This window comes from Myxine glutinosa, chromosome 1, assembly GCF_964187855.1.
Source record: "Myxine glutinosa chromosome 1, kmMyxGlut1.1, whole genome shotgun sequence".
NCBI classification, from domain to species: domain Eukaryota; kingdom Metazoa; phylum Chordata; class Myxini; order Myxiniformes; family Myxinidae; genus Myxine; species Myxine glutinosa.
In genome coordinates this window covers 227,395,110-227,412,661 of record NC_136261.1, presented here as the reverse complement: position 1 = coordinate 227,412,661, position 17,552 = coordinate 227,395,110, and the positions used below count along the sequence as shown (strand labels likewise).

The 17,552-nt window shown below is 51.2% G+C and overlaps 1 protein-coding gene across 1 annotated transcript in view; it reads right to left on the bottom strand.

The window, feature by feature from the left end:
• The window catches only part of LOC137434617 (ribosomal protein S6 kinase alpha-5), an 88,276-nt gene that overhangs the window by 14,222 nt on the left and 56,502 nt on the right, over positions 1-17,552 (bottom strand). The window contains exons 19-22 of the mRNA XM_078774085.1: positions 5,184-5,270; positions 4,403-4,444; positions 4,081-4,129; positions 2,234-2,308 (exon numbers count right to left, since the gene is read on the bottom strand). Coding sequence (XP_078630211.1) covers positions 2,234-2,308; positions 4,081-4,129; positions 4,403-4,444; positions 5,184-5,270 — 253 coding nt within the window. The remainder of the gene's footprint in view (positions 1-2,233; positions 2,309-4,080; positions 4,130-4,402; positions 4,445-5,183; positions 5,271-17,552) is intronic.

The following is a 17,552-nucleotide window of genomic DNA, read 5'->3' as shown; positions in this document are numbered from 1 at the left end:
GAGTCCAGGAGCAGTTGGGTTCGACTGGGAAAGGTGGGAACAGAGAGAGATGGGTTTGGGACTAAGGATTTTGAGGCAAACACAGAGTTGAGGCATTCGGCTTTGTCACGTGCGATGTCAACTGTGTGGCCATTTGAGGTAAGGGAGGGGATGGAGGGGGAACAAACACCAGAAACGGATTTGACCAGACGCCACCAGGATTTGGAGGAAGGAGACAGGTTTGAGAGTTCATTCTTGAGTGAGGAGAGATAGTGCTTCCTGGCACTCCTGAGGGTAGACACACACTTGTTCCGAGCTTGGTGGAAGGAACTGAGATTGCCTTCAGTTGGATTAGCCTTCCAAGAGGCAAAGGCAAGTTGTTTCAGGGCAACTGCCTCACCACAAGATTCAGTGTACCATGGACAGGAGGAAGGGTAAGACAACTGAAGGAGAGATGGGATAAATCTGTGCATGAGAGAGATCAGTTTGCTTTGGGTTGCTGGCAGATCTTGTGCCCCCTGCAGGAATATTTGGGGGGCAGAGCACAGACAGAGCTGGGGGAGCAAGGCCAGAGAAGAGTCGATAGAAGACAGAAAGACCACCAACCTGCCTGCGGTGAGCGAGTGATAGGCCCTCAGAATCAGCTTCATCACTGGAGATACCAATGATTCTGAAACCTTTGGATTCAACAGCGTGAAGCCAAGGTAGGTGTGAGGCAGGAGGACCAGCCCAGAGGGGAGTGCAACATTCCATTGAGCTGCGGATGAAAGCTTTGTAAGTGGTGAGGAGCTCAGATGTGCCAAAAAAGGACCTCTTATGACGGAGGATGCCCAGTCGGTGGGGGTGGGGGGGCTTTGGAGACCAGCTTGGAAATGTGGTTTTGCCAGGAAAGATCTTGGCAGATAGTGAGACCCAAAGGCTTGAGTGACAGAACTTATTTGAGAGGATTGGTGAGAAAGTAGAAGGGAGGATTGTGCAGTGGTATTTTTGGAGAGACAAAGTGCTATTGTGAGATATGCCAGGATTGAAAGATATGTTCCACTTGTTTGACCAGTTTGTTGTTTTATCCAGGTCTGCAGAGTGAAGATTTTTGCATTTTTGCATCGGCATTTCTGAGAAAACAGGAGTCGAGGAAAAGTTCTTTTGTTTTTGAAGATTTGAATGTTTCATTGATAAAATAAACACAAAATGATAAAAATTTGCTTGCAAACTCAAAGGTCATTGAAGAGCAAGGTGATAGAGGGCCACAGCTGGATAAAAGTAGGGCAATGAATGAACAGGAGGAGGGGTGGGTGAGAAAGAGAGAGAGAGACAGAGAGAGAGAGAGAGAGAGAGAGGGGGGGGGGGGGGGGTGGAGGGGGTTAGCACAAAACACTAGAATTGAAGGATGGAATGATAAGAGGGTTCATGGGCAAAGACAAAATATTGAGGAAAGGATGGAGGGTGACATGAGATGGTGGTGCACCACCTGCAATAAGTCTTGGAGGGGAGAATGTGATTGAATAGTTTCCAGAGGGCAGTTACAGAAATGGGAGTGTGCACTTTGAGTGTGCAGTGTGTGAAAAGTGTGCACTTTGAGTTTAACCAGGAGGGGATTACTGGAGCAATTTGTGTAGTGAAGGAGGGAGAGACTTATCAGTATCTTTCAAGACCCTCTGTCTTTTGACAGGCCGCATAAATGAGATGAGCCGCCCCGTCTGTCAAGTGAGGAACTGGCAATGTGTTTCAGCCTAATCACATGACATGATAATAATGTTGAGAGCTTCTTATTTAACAGAAACCAAATCAGTTTGTGATGCTGCCATCTCATCGCCTGGGTGAGAGGTTGCACAATCACAAACGGGTTTCCTGGATCCTGTGGAATATAAAGCTCTCACGCGGTCCCCATTGACCAACACGGACACCTTGTAGGCTATGAGTTTAAGGAATTATTGGGAATGATGGAAACCGCAGCTCAGTTTGGAAGACAGCTTTGATATGTGATCCACATCATGGCTGATGGTGAAGCTGATAAAGTCAAGAAACCGAACCACTTCCTGTGTCTGACCAGGAAAATAGATCAGTTGGTTGTTTTTGACAATCGTCCCGGAGTGACAGGGTGAAACTGAGATTTGTCAGAACTGAATGAGATGGTCCAACAATCAGAACATCATAATTCATTTTGACTTATTACTAAATCATTTAGCTGCGAAAGTAAAAGTTGACTTGACAGACACAAACAGTGGATTTTCAGCAAAATGACGTCAAACCTCACCTGCTTCCACATACTCCATAACGAGGACTATGCGGTCACTGAATGGATCTTTTGTTGGGATATCGATCAATTTCACTGAAAGGAAACAAGATAGTGGAGGACAAGTTAGTATGGCAGAAGAAACTCATCCAAAGTCAAACACCTTTAAACGACATGATAAACATGCACATTTCGTGCGATGACAAGTAGTCAACAGGTGAGCCTCAACATCCTCCTTTCACCATCACCATTCATGATCTTGTCTGTAAACATTTGGGCAGAACTGCACCAATCATAAGTACATCGATTAAATAAGCACAGGTGAGTGCAGGAAGTGTTGAGACTAGTATAATGAATGGGGGAGTGGGTGGGGGTGGGGGAGTTATCTGGGCAGTGTGCGTTCCGGTCACATTTCGTACCGAGTACATTTAGGTTCAGGCAAACAACTGATGAGAGTTATTCCGATAACACGACATTTGGCAAACACACAACTCAGATTCGGTTGGCAGAGAACATTTCATTTACAGTGTGTTGGAGTCTCATTATTAATTACACAAAAGCAAATGAAAGTGAAAGGCAAAGAACTGATAGGAGGATCCGGTTTCCAGCTACTCTTCTTCTCTTCGGTTGTTGACCACTTTCGTTCGTATCGTGGGCACATCACCACACATTTTGAGTGCCTGTTTTGTTACTTTTACATCTTGCACTCAGCAGTTCGTTGTTTTTTTCTCACATGGTCAATCACCATCACTAGACCTCATGAAGCTTGGTGTTGGCTTCACCGTGAAGGTGATTGGCTGAAGGCCTTCTAGTGTTGAAATTGAGCCCACATCATGCCGCTGAAATACCACCAGGTGAGTTGACTCAGCCTGAAATCCTTCCATTGTCGCAAAATGTGCCGGCCTTCTGGTAACGGGTACAGCTCATCAGCGGTACAGCCTCACTTCTGGAAGATGATGCAACCAGCAGCCACAGGCTGGATACAAAACAACAACTATTCCCATCCTCGCTAACAAAAAAAACCAAAAAAAACATCCTAATTCAGCTTGTGCAGTGTCTGTGTCCTCTTCCCCTTTCTCTGCCTCAATCTTCCTTCAAGCGTTGTCCTTTTTCATCCATTACCCTGCTATCAGTGAAGGACAAGTATCTGCACCCAGACTCAAGAGCTCAAGTGTGTTTCTTGGTATTTGAGGTAAATTTTAGAGGCCTTTGAAGTAAATAGAATTGTATTTCAATCTCAATATGTATATTTATTCTCTAAAACTAGTTACTCAAGTCTCTCTGAGACAGGAATTTTGATGTTGATCATTTTATTGAAAGTACTTTTCAATTTTGTCCAGATGACAGAGAAGAACCTCCCTTTTCGGCTTCAGAAATTTCCCGACATCAAAATCAATACTTAATATCACCATTGTGTGCAGGGGATGTTGCAGAGAAGAACGAGTCGTCACATGCACAGGCAGGGTGAGTCAATAATTGTGCCGTCAAATGGAGGGAGGGTAAACTTGCATCCCATCTGCCACCCTCTTGAGGTGTGGATAGGTGTCCACCACCCTGAGCTAATAATTGGTGGAAACACCTTTGACAGCAATTACAGCTGTGAGTCCATTTATATATAAATAAATATTTTGCTCATAGAGTTCAGAGAAGTGTTCACAGAATTAGCTTCTTGTAGTGATCATCTTCTGTGGAATTCCATAAGATCTCAGCATCTTCCACAGACTTGCTCTATGAACACGATCGAATTCCTTCTTGAAGTCAATGAAGTTGACATAAAGAAGTGTATTCCATTCTGAGCATTTATATTATTATATTATGAATAAAATTACACTGAAACTTCATTAAGTTTGAGTGAAATCCACACTTACTAATGTTTGGGTGATTTAGTGCCTTCATTATCGAAGCTTCCTGCCAGAGCTGCAAAAAAAAAAAAAAGTTAAAAGAAAGAAGGAGAAAAGAGAAAGAAAATTATACAAATTCCTTCTGTGAGCTGGATTAAGGTCAAGCCACACCATCACAATAACCACAAGATTGTAACTCACACACAGAGACAGACGCACAGCCTCAGGGGCCAAGAGACAAAGATGTATCACAGACAAAAGTTCTACCAGGACAGTTCAGGGGTAAGTTAAACTGTGTTCTTACTTCAGCAGTTAAAACACAACTATCTCCACATAAACACAAACTTACTTCCATTGAATTTTCCAAAGATCGTGCCTTCTTCAAAGCAACCTGAAAGAGGGGACAAGAGATCGTATTATAACATGTCAGCTACAATGCAGCAAAATGAGTGGAACAAATGATATTGGTGTGGCGTGATGTACAATTATTATTTCTGTTTATGCTGAAGCCAACGTAGGAGCTGAATGAGAAAAAGGAACAACTTCACACAGACGTGGAATCGGTAAACGATTACATCAGCACAACACAAGTGAATCCAGTCGGGTGGTAGAAATTGGAAAAAGGACAAAACATTGAGGTGCAAGGGATGAGGGAGTAGAAGAGGATGGGGGCAGCGATGGGCATCAAAGTGTTAATTTGGGGGGGGGGGGGGGTAGCAATGGTAGGAATGAAGGAGCCCCCTCAACTTTGCATCAAGGGGTTTTCCCATTATGTTTGGTGAGATTTCTGACACACAATCATCATCTGTCACAGATTGCACATTATTTGTTCATTGTAATCACATCTATGATGTAATCTTCCACAGGAGTGATGCGAGGCCTGCAAGTCAAAAGAAAAAGCATCTTTGATCTCATCAGAAAGAGAGAAGACACATTCAGATGCAGGAGAGTTTCCTGATCCCTTAGCTCTCATCCTTCCTTCGTCCATGTGTCTCTCCATCATGTCCCTCCACACTGCCATCTGTGTTTTCCACCATGTTCTGTTCTGTGTTCTATCTCGCTCTCCCGTGTGCTGTTCCCTCTCCCAAAAAGTGAAATCAAGACAGAGGAAGTATACCACAAGCTCGTACCTCTTCTGCTGAGTCGATATTCTTTGCTTTGTAAATAAATCCAGCACTTCCTTCTCCAATTTTGGATATAACTTCCCACATCCTGAACTGAAAACAAAGGAATAATTAGAGCTTTACAATAGTGCTTCTGAAATAAAACAGAAATAACAAAGCCATGTTTAAATGATTATTTCACATCAACTAGATAATCATCATCATCATCATCCTCATCATCATATTCATGTTCCATGGCCTCGTCAGAGCAGATACTTGGACACAATGCTGGTCACGTCACCACTTCGGCTCAGGAAGCTGGAGCACGAATTTGAAATGTGCTCAGGGTGCCAGCGATAGTTTGCCTCCTCTTTGTGAAGGACACCATGGGAACTTTAATGTCCAACAACTATTTCTGGCATAAGGATGACCAGTTTAACATACATCCGAGGGACGGCACACACATTGATGAATCACACGGCCTATGAAACACCAGAATGACAGTTCATAGCTGGGTTGGGATTCAAACCCAGGCTAGGCAGTACATATCAACGACTGTAAGATATCTCATGGGAACTAAAAAAGAGGAAATAATTGGTATTGTGGCGGACACGAAAGCCCACTGGCGTGGTGACATAATTCCGCGCACCAAGTGGGCGGCGGCCACGCCCCAGGGGTAGGCGTGGCCTCAGGATATACACTGGGCGCGCAGCCCGGAGCGCGCCAGTGCTACAGTGACCTCTTGTTAATAAAGACACTTTTGTTTAACCGCGTTGTCCGCTTCCTCCTTGGTAGCAAGTCGCGCGCGTAGCACCGCGCTTCATTGGTGACTCCGACGTTTTGGTCAGCCGTCACTGACCACCCGAACCCGTCACAGCCATGGCAACCAACGCTGTAGCGATAAAGCTCCCCGAGTTCTGGGAAGCTCAGGCGGAGATCTGGTTCCTGCAGGCCGAAGCCCAGTTCAGGCTTCGACGCATCATGGCGGACGAGACACGCTACTGCCACGTGGTCGCCTCCCTCGGGGCCGGCGCGGCCGCCCGCGTCGTGTCGGTCCTGAGGAACCCACCGGTCCACGACAGGTACGGGGCGATCAGGGGTCTCCTCCTCGCCACGTTCGGCCTCACCATGGACGCACGGGCCGATCGCCTCTTGGACCTCCCCGAGCTCGATGACACGCGACCATCGGTCCGAATGGACCATATGCTGTCGCTCATGGGCGACGAAATCCCGAACGCTCTATTCCGGGCGTTGTTTCGACGCCAGCTGCCGGCACGAGTCCGCCTCGCGTTGGCCGGTTCCGCGACAACGGAACCCCGTGCGTTCGCGGCCGAGGCCGACAAGTACTACGCGGCTTTGGACACGCGGGCGAGTTTCGGTGCGGCCGTAGCGGCTCCCGAGCCCGAACCTCCTGCGGGTGCCCACCCCTGCTCCGAGGGGCGCCTCGTGGCGGCCGCCACGCCACGCCCACCATCACCGCGGTCTCCGGCTTCGCCACAAACCTGGTGCCATTTCCACGCTAAGTTCGGCCATGAGGCTCGGCAATGTCGCCCGCCGTGCTCATTCGGCAGGTCGGGAAACACCCGGGCCGGCCCTCGGTAGTGGCACTGAGCGCCGGCCGATTAAACAGCCTCCTATACATAACAGACACCTTATCCGGGTGCCGTTACCTGTGCGACACGGGAGCGCAGGTGAGTGTCGTTCCCGCCGGTACTTCCGACAAGCAGTCCGCGGGCCGGGGCCCCGCGCTGCTTGCTGCCAACGGTACGCCCATTCACACGTACGGAAAACGCTGCCTTTCTCTGCGGTTCGGAGGGCAGGTTTTCCGATGGTCGTTCGTCACTGCCGACGTGCCTATGGCACTGCTCGGCGCGAACTTCCTCTGTGCCAATGGCCTGTTGGTCGACGTCAAGCACAGAAGGCTTGTCCAGGCTGAGACGTTCAGCTCGCTCGCGTGTGCGCTGCCCGCCTCGTCGAGCAGCTCACGGAGCGGCTCATCGAGCGGCTCGCCGAGCGGCTTGCTGAGAGGTTCCATTCCGGCCAGGTTCATCTGCACGCTTCCGGCAGCGAACAAATTCACCCGCCTCCTCGCGGGTTTCCCGGCCCTCACGAGGCCCACCTTCTCGGCGGGGACCGTCAAGCACGGGGTGGAACATCACATCCCCACCGCCAGGCCACCGGTCTACGCCTGGGCACGCCGCCTCGAGCCGACGAAGCTCGCGGTAGCTAAAGCAGAGTTTGCTACGCTGGAGCGGCTCGGCATCGTGCGGCGCTCCGAGAGCGCGTGGGCGTCCCCGCTCCACATCGTGCCCAAGCCCGGCGGGGGATGGCGACTGTGCGGGGACTACCGCCGTCTCAACGATGCCACCACCCCCGACCGCTACCCCGTCCCCCATATTCAGGACTTTTCCGCCCGCTTGGCGAATATGTCCTTCTTCTCGAAGGTGGACCTCATACGCGGTTACCACCAGGTACCCGTCAGGCCGGAGGACATCCCGAAGACGGCTGTCATCACGCCATTCGGTCTTTTCGAATTTCTTCGGATGCCCTTCGGTTTGAAGAATGCGGCTCAGGTGTTCCAGCGCCTCATGGACAGCGTCTTGCGCGACTTGGATTTTGTCTACATCTACCTGGACGACATTGTCGTCGCAAGCACGTCCCGCGAAGAGCACCTACACCATCTCCGCACGCTCTTCGAACGTCTGGGCCAGCACGGCCTGATCGTGAACCCCGCCAAGTGCCGGTTCGGTGTCGCCGAAATCTACTTTTTGGGGCACCGCGTCACCAGGCACGGGGCCATCCCCCTACCGGCCAAGGTGGAGGCGGTGAAGGGGTTTCCGCGCCCCTGTACGATCAGGGGGCTCCAGGAGTTCCTGGGCATGGTAAACTTTTACCACCGTTTCCTGCCCCGCATCGCCCAGCTCCTGCGCCCCTTGCACGAGGCCCTCCGGGGGAAGCCGGGCAAAGGTGACGTCACCTGGACCGAGCAGATGGACGCGGCAGTCATGGGCGCGAAGCTCGCCTTGGCTAACGCCACCATGCTCGCGCACCCGGCGCCCGATGCACCGATCGCCCTCACCACCGACGCCTCGGACTATGAGGTGGGCGCGGTGCATGAGCAATGGGTGCGTGGAGCTTGGCAACCGCTGGCGTTCTTCAGCCGGCAGCTTCGCCCGCCCGAACGCCGGTACAGTACCTTCGACCGCGAGTTGCTCGGGCTCCACCTGGCGGTCAGGCACGTCCGCCATCTGCTCGAGGGCCGTGCGTTCACGGCCTTCGTCGACCACAAGCCACTGGTGTTCGCGATGGGCAAGGTCGCCGAGCCGTGGTCGGCCCGGCAGCAGCGTCACCTCTCGGCCGTGTCCGAATACACGACGGACATCCGGCACGTCGCGGGGAAGGACAACCCGGTGGCGGATTGCCTTTCCCGGTCCGTTGCCCACGCGGTCCACCTCGGCATCGACTATGCCCGGATGGCGGCGGACCAGGCCGCCGACCCCGACGTCCAGGCCTTGCGGACCGCCGTTACGGGCCTCCGCGTCACCGAGGTGCCGTTCAACGGCGCGGGCACGGCCCTCTGGTGCGACGTCTCCCTCGGGCGGCCTCGCCCCATCGTGCCCGCGGGCTGGCAGCGCCGGATTTTCGACTCCATCCACAGCCTGTCCCACCCGGGCACAAGGGCCTCCCAGAGGTTGATCGCCGACAAGTTTGTCTGGCATGGCCTCCGGAAGGCCGTCCGCGGCTGGGCCAGGACGTGCCTCGCGTGCCAGCGCGTGAAGGTGCACCGACACACCCAGGCCCCATTGGCCCCGTTTGCGGTGCCGGAACGTCGGTTCGACCACGTGCACGTGGACCTGGTGGGACCTCTGCCCCCCTCGTGGGGTTTCACCAACGTCCTGACCATGATGGACCGCACCACCCGGTGGCCGGAGGCCGTGCCTTTGGCGTCAACGACGGCGGCGGACGTCACGCAGGCGTTCATCGCCACCTGGGTCGCCCGGTTCGGCGCCCCCTCGGACATCTCGTCCGACCGCGGCCCCCAGTTCACCTCAGAGCTCTGGGGGGCGGTCGCGCGGGGGCTCGGGGTCCAGCTGCACCGCACCACGGCCTACCACCCCCAGGCTAATGGCCTGTGCGAGCGGTTCCACCACTCGTTGAAGGCCGCGCTCCGGGCCACCCTCCGCGACGGCGGCTGGGTCGACAGGCTCCCCTGGGTCCTGCTGGGCCTCCGGACGGTGCCCAAGGAGGACCTGCACGCATCCGCGGCGGAGTTGGTCTTTGGACAACCGCTGCGGGTGCCGGGCGAGTTCCTCCCCGACCCCACGGCACCTTGGTCCGCGGCGCAGGAGCGCTCCGCGCTGCAGGAGACCGCCCGGAGGTTCGCCCCGGTGCCGATGGCGCACCACGGGCACCCACCCACGCACGTCGCCCCGGAGCTTCGCACCGCGGAGTATGTCTTCGTCCGGCACGATGCCCACCGGACACCACTGCGGCCCCCGTACGACGGGCCTTTCCGCGTGCTGGAGACCGGGGAGAAATTCTTCACTTTGGACATCGGCGGTACTCCCGACTGCGTCTCGGTGGATCGACTCAAGCCGGCCCACCTCGACGTGGACCACCCACCGCCGGTGGCTCGGCCCCCGCGTCGGGGCCGCCACCCGGCGGGCGGACCCCCGGCACCGCCCAGCACCGCCGGCACGCCGCCCCCCGGTCCGGCACCCATCCCGGGTACAGCCGGGGGCATCCCAGCTGGCATCCCTGCACCCCGGACGCCAGAGGGCGCTTCGGCCGGGTCATCCGTTTGCCCCGCAAACTGGCCCTCCTGGTGCGCGGGAATTCTGGGGGGGCGCATGCGGCGGACACGAAAGCCCACTGGCGTGGTGACATCATTCCGCGCACCAAGTGGGTGGATGCCCGAGGGGTAGGCGTGGCCTCAGGATATACACTGGGCGCGCAGCCCGGAGCGCGCCAGTGCTACAGTGACCTCTTGTTAATAAAGACACTTTTGTTTAACCGCGTTGTCCGCTTCCTCCTTGGTAGCAAGTCGCGCGCGTAGCACCGCGCTTCAGTATAATAAATTAATATAGCAATACCACCGATTACGTCGTCACGTAATTACACCACTACCAGACTTGCGTCACCTCAAATCACGCTTACATCGCTTTATAAACCACATCTTTCATCTCTCACGTTTTCAGAACTACCAAGACTTATAGAAACGCCATAATACATCGCAAAGTACAAAATTGGTAGATTGCAAATTCGTAGACAGAACAACTGTATGTTTGTGTCCTTGAATACAGCTGTCATTAATCAAAAAGAGAGGAATATCACCGGTAAAAAGTGAAATACAATTCGGGAAGTGGCGACGTTAGGAACGCGTCCCACACTTATCTTATTAATGCTAATAACAACTAGAACGACACTCTTCGACGTCATGACATCGACTGATATGCCCCCACCCACATTATTGCAACATCATCACTTATTCACACGTCAGAACAGTGACAGATTTTTTACTTAACAGGACCTCTGACCTTTGACCTCCAGGCCCCAAAATTCAATCAGTTCATGTTTACATCATGATAATAGCTGTACCAAGTTTGATTTAAATCACTTCAACTGTTCTCAAGTTATCACATTTTTACCTGACATGACCTCTGAACATTAATCTGTTGATGGCACAATCCAAGCAGTTCATGATTGCATCATCTTACTATAATTCACCAAATGTCTGTCCGTCTGTTCCCAGGTACCGCAAAAACGGCTGAACCAATCCCAACGAAATTTTGGGTGGGTAATCCAGGAACCCCCTGGAGTAAAATAGGCTATGTTGTTTTTCCAATTTTTCCAATTTACAATTTTCCAATTTTCCACTTTTTCCAAACACGATGGAATAATATTTACTGATATGAACAGTGATGTGGCTTTTATTGAAATTCTTCAAATGCTGTTTAGATTTTGATGATTTGCGTGTGATATGATTTAACGGATGTTTGCATAAATCGTTTAACAACAAAAAAAGCCTTCAATTTCCGATATTTTGCCTTTTCATTTGGGCCTCCCAATTGAAGCCCCGACCGTAGGGCGGGTACCGTTGCAAGTATATACTAATCCCAAGTTTGTTCAAAATCCCATTACTGGTTCATGAGTTGGTGCAGCAACATAATTTTAACTTAACATGACCTCTGACCTTTGACCTCTTGACTCGAAAATCTAATCAGTTAAACTTTAAATCATGAAACATACCTGTGCCAAGATCGATTTAAATCCCTTCAACTGTTCTCAAGTTATCACATTTTTACCTGAAATGACCTCTGAACTTTGATCTGTTGATGCCACAATGATGATTGCTTCGGATATGAAATCTTTCCTTTTCTCCAATGGCTTGATCTCTGATCATCAATTTGGTTTCAGACCAGGTCACTCGACTCTGGGCATGCTGCTTCTGCTGTCTCAACAATGAATGGAGGTCCTCAATGCCAAACAGGAAATTAGAGCTGTCTCCCTTGACATATCAACTTGACCTTGAAGGGTGTGGTGCTGACTGGGCCGCCGTGGTGTTCGCATTACAGCCCGACCGAATATCGTCGCATCGTGGCTGCTTTCCGCCGCCGAAATCCAGCGCGGCTTGGGCGATTCTGCCCCTGTTTGGAGAACACCCAGCGAGGCCTTCATCGGGGCCGAGCGATCAAGGCTTCCGCTGCCGAAATCCAGTGCGGCTTGGGCGATTTTGCCCCTGTTTGGAGAACACCCAGCGAGGCCTTCAACGGGGCCAAGCGAGCAAGGGCGTGTCGGGACCTGGTTCGCGCCATTGACCGAGTGGTTCGCACCAACCGGAGCTGTTTTCGGATGATGTGCTGATGTCCTTGGACTTCGCGCCAGGCTCTGGGCCGACCGGGCCGACGTGCATCGAAGTCCTTTCCAAAGGTGTGGTGCTGACCAGGCCACCGTGGTGCTGACCGGGCAAACGTGGTGTGGTGCTGAACGGGCCGACGTGGTGTGGTGCTGACCGGGCTGACGTGGTGTGGTGCTGACCGGGCCGACGTGCATCGAAGTCCTTTCCAAGGGTGTGGTGCTGACCAGGCTGCCGTGGTGCTGACCGGGCCGATGTGGTGTGGTACTGACCGGGCCGCCGTGGTGTGGTGCTGACCGGGCCGACGTGGTGTGTTGCTGACCGGGCCGACGTGGTGTGGTGCTGACCGGGCCGACGTGGTGTGGTGCTGACCGGGCCGACGTGGCGTGGTGCTGACGGGACCCCCGCAGCCGTGTTCCCCCCACCCCCCAGAATTTCCATGTTTTAAACGTTTCCCAGTGTGTACCCTGGATTAGAATAGGTACACCGTATCCCTGCGTGTCGTAAGAGACGACTAAGAGGGTTGGCGTCAGGAAGGGCATCCGGCCATAAAAACATTGCCTCAAAACGAGAACCATGACAATTACAACTACATATGGGCAGGGTACAGCCCGAAGTAGAGATCGGTTTCTGAGGTTTGGGACATGGAATGTAGGGACAATGACTGGGAGATCAGGAAAAGTGGTGGAAGTATTGGTCAGAAGAAGAGTGGACATATGTTGTGTGCAACAGACGAGATGGAAGGGAAGTGGTGTGAGATTGGTGAAGGATAGGCAGGGACAGAAATACAAGTTTGTGTGGCAAGGGTGCCTGGAGGGCGTGAATGGTGTTGGTGTCCTATTTTCTGAGGAGTTTGTAGACAGTGTGGTGAGTGTGACTAGAGTGAGTGATAGGTTGATGATGGTGAAAATGATGATTGGAAAGCTCTTGGTGAACGTCATCTCGGGATATGCTCCGCAGGTTGGTCGGAGCGATGAAGAGAAGGACAAGTTCTGGTGTGTGATAGAGAAGTTGATGGAAAACGTGAAAGATGAGGAAGTTGTTGTGGTAGGAGGAGACCTAAATGGACATGTGGGAATGAGTATGGATGGTTTTGAGGGAGTTCATGGGGGTTACGGATATGGTGTGAGAAATGGAGAAGGTGAAAGGATTTTGGAGTTTGCTGATGGAGCTGATTTGTTGATTTGTTATACTCAGTTCCAGAAAGAGGATAATAAGCTTGTTACATACACGTCAGGTGGGTCGACGACAAGCGTTGACTACCTGATGGGGCGTAGGCGAAATAGGGGGCACCTCCGGGACACAAAGGTGATCCCGGGGGAGGAGGCTGTTTCACAGCACCACTTGGTTGTCTGCGACATAAGGGTGAAAGGTGCAAGGAGAGCTCGGCGGGTGAAGTACCAACCGAGAATGAAGGTGTGGAGGTTGAAAGAGGTGACAGTAAGGGAGGCATTAAAAGAGAGGTTGAGTAGGGTAGAGGATTTTGTGGTTGAGCTTGAAAGTGGTTTGATGTCAATGAAAGCTAGTCTGTTGGGAGCCGTTGGTGAGGGATGTGGATGGACAAAAGGACCACCGAGGCACTCAGAAACATGGTGGTGGGATGATGAAGTTGGAAAGAGGCTTGACGAGAAGAGGAAGAAGTTCAAGGAGTGGCAGAAGGCGAAGGGTACGGGAGCAGACACAGCAGAGCATGAAAGTTATAAGGCAGCCAAGAAGGCTGCAAAGAAAGAGGTAGCAAAGGCGCAGGAGGCATGTAGGAAAATGTTCGGAGAACGCTTGGATTCGGAAGAGGGTCAGAGAGCAGTATTCAGGATTGCAAAGCAGATAGCGAAAGAGAGGTGTGATGTGATGGGGGTGAGTTGCTTGAAGGATGAAGTGGGACAAATCGTTGTGGACCCAGATGGAATTAAAGGAAGATGGAAAAGACACATGGAAATGCTGTTGAATACAGAGAATGAATGGGATGGCAACATAGAGAGTAACCCAGTTTTAGGACCGGCAGAGAAGATAACTGAGAAGGAAGTTGAGGAAGCGATAAAAGCAATGAAGAGTAGAAAAGCGGGAGGGCCGACGGGAGTTGTGGGAGATATGTTGAAGGCAGCAGGAAGTTGGGGTGTGAAGAGAATGACAGAGATCTGTAATCTGGCGGTGAATGAAGGCCACATTCCAGTGGATTGGGAACTGAGTAGTGAGTACCCTCGTCCCTCTATACAAGGGGAAAGGTGACCCTCTAGACTCTAGAGTGTGGCTCGTACCAAGCGATAAAGTTATTGGAGCATGGAATGAAGGTATTGGAAAGGGTGTTGGAGAGGAGGATAAGGAAGAAAGTGAAGATCGACGAAATGCAGTTTGGATTTATGCCAGGAAGAGGAACGACAGACGCGCTTTTTATTGTGAGGCAGTTGCAGGAGAAGTACATGGAGAAGAGGAAGAAGTTGTTTCTTGAGTTTGTTGATCTGGAGAAAGCATTCGATAGGGTTCCACGCAAAGTATTGACATGGGCAATGAGGAAGTTAGGAGTGGAGGAATGGTTGATCAGAGTAGTGATGGCAAGGTACAAAAGAGCACGCACAGCTGTAAGGACGAAGGACGGGAACAGTGGTGAGTTTGAGGTGAAGGTGGGAGTGCATCAGGGGTCGGTACTAAGTCCACTACTATTTGTAGCTGTGATGGAGGTGCTGGCTCAGAACGTAAAGGAGGGTTTACCGTGGGAGTTGTTGTATGCAGATGATCTGGTGTTGATTGTGGAAAGTATGGATGGACTGAAGGAAAAGATGAACAAGTGGAAGGAATTTATGGAGACAAAAGGTCTTAAGGTGAATATCGGAAAGACGAAGGTGATGGCAAGTGGCAAAGCATGTGATGAGGTGTAAAGAACTGGGAAGTGGCCCTGTTCTGTGTGCAGGAAGGGTGTCGGAGTGAACTCCATTCAATGTACAATGTGCACTGAGTGGGTTCATCAAAAATGTAATGGTCTGAGAGGGTCATTAACCAGTGTGGCAGCTACATTCAAATGTAAGGTGTGCACAGAGGGAGCTGAAGATGGAGGAAATGTTGAGTTGGATCTTGGAGACGGCGTGAAGCTGGAAGGTGTGAAAACATTTTGCCACCTCGGAGACATGCTGAATGGAGAAGGTGGATCAGACTCGGCAACGGTTGCTAGAGTGAGATGTGCATGGAAGAAGTTTCGGGAACTGAGTGGCGTGCTGATGAGGAGGGGAGTGTCGTTGAAGCTGAAGGGAAAGGTGTATGCTGCATGTGTGAGAAGTGTTATGATTTATGGGAGCGAGACATGGGTAATGAACGTAGAGCAGCAACGAAGGTTGGCAAGGGTGGAAATGCGAATGGTTCGATGGATGTGCGGAGTATCGTTGAGAGAGAGGAAGACAAATGATGAATTGCGAACAATGATGGGAATAGAGCCTGTGATTGATGCTGTGAAGAGGAACAGGTTGAGATGGTTTGGTCATGTGTTGAGGAAGGATGAAAGTGACTGGTTGAGAAGAGTGATGGAAATGAATGTAGAAGGAAGTAGAGGACGGGGAAGACCGAGAAAGACTTGGCTAAAGATGGTGGAAGAAGAAATGTGGGCAAGGGGGCTAACAAGGAGAGATGCAGAAAATAGGGCAAGATGGAGAACATTGTCATGGGGACCGCAAGGCTAACCCCCGCTCTAGCAGGGAAAATGGCCTTAAAATGCATGTTGTTGTTGTGTTTGTCCCTTGACATATCACGTGCCTTCGATACGGTCTGGCACCCCGCTCTGCTCACCAAACTCTCCTCCTTTGGTGTCCATGGAAATCTCCATGCATGGCTGGGGAATTCCTCTCTAGTCACAGTCAACGTGTGGCCCTGAATGGGTTTCTCTCATCTCCTCTTCCTGTTCAGGCTGGAGTTCCCCAAGGCAGTGTTCTGGGCCCTGTGCTTTTTCTGGTCTTCATCAATGATCTCTAGGACTCTTGAAAATCCTCTCTATCTCTTTGCTGATGACTCCACTCTCTGCCGCTCCATTCCTCATCCCTCAGATCGGCAGTCTGCAGCCTCCTCACTCACTGCAGACCTGGACAAAATCACAGACTGGGCAAACAAGTGGAACATGTCTTTCAATCCTGACAAATCTCACACTCTTACGATGTCTCTCCGAAAAGACCGACTGGACAACCCTCCCATCCACTTTCTGAACAATCCTCTCCAAGAAGTTCTGTCACTCAAGCTTTTGTGTCTCACTATCTGCCATGATCTTTCCTGGGAAAACCACATTTCCAAGCTGGCCTCCAAAGCCAGTCACCGACTGGGCATCCTCCGTCGTGTGAAGTCCTTCCTTGGCACACCTGAGCTCCTCACCACATACAAGGCTTTCATCCGCAGCTCAATGGAGCACTGCTCTCCCCTCTGGGCTGGTGCTCCTGCCTCACACCTCGCTCGTCTTCACGCTGTTGAAACCAAAGCGTTCAGAATCATTGGAATCTCCCGCGATGAAGCTATCTCCGAGGGCCTTTCACTTACTCACCGCAGGCAGGTTTGTGGTCTTTCCGTCTTCTACCGACTCCTCTCCGACCATGCTCCCCCAGCTCTCTGTCCCCCAAATATTCATACAGGTCGCACAAGATCTGCCTGCAACCCTCTTATGGTTAAACTGCCAAAATCAAGACTCTCTGCTCACCTTCACTCCTTCATTCCTCTTTTCTCCCGCCTCTGGAACAAACTCCCTCATTCTCTTCAATCCCACTCCTCCTTCCAGGGTCTTTAAAACAGCTGTTCACCACCATCTCTTGTCTTCCCCCATCTAAAAACTTGATCTTTTCTACCCCTGCTAATTTCACCCCAAATCCACTTTTTTGAAATACCAACTTCTTTCCTGGAAGTCCTTGGTGTCCTTGTGTTTTATACTTCTCTCACCCCCCTCCCCCTTCCCACGCCTCCTCCCCCCCAAGCCCTCTCCCTCCCACACATCTCCCGATGTCAGTGCTCTCAAATGTTCTGTTTGTGTGCTTCCCCTTCTCTCTCCAACTTGTCTACCGCTCCCTCTTTTTATATATTTTGTCAGTTTGATTTTTTTTGTGATAAATGTTAGCTCTTTCACGAGCCTCCATTCTGTATACAAAAAAAAAAAAAAAAAAAAAACACCATCAGTTCATGGTTGCATCATATATACGAATACCAAATTTGTTCAAAACCCAATTACTGGTTCACGAGTTGGTGCAGCAACATTTTTACTTAACATGACCTCTGAACTTTGACCTCTTGACTCGAAAATCTAATCAATTAATCTATAAACTATTAAACGTACCTGTGCCAAGATTGAAATATATCGCTTCAGTCGTTTTCAAGCAATAGATCTGTCACAGACCTTGGCCTTTGACCTCTCGACACAAAAATCAAACAAGTTCATCTTTGCATCAAAATACATATTTGTACCAACTTTGGTCAGAATCCCATCACTGGTTCACAAGTTATCGCAGTAACAGGATTTTTAATTAACATGCCCTCTGACTTTTGGACAGTCCGCAGAGGCATAAAAAATTGTTTTGATTCAGGTC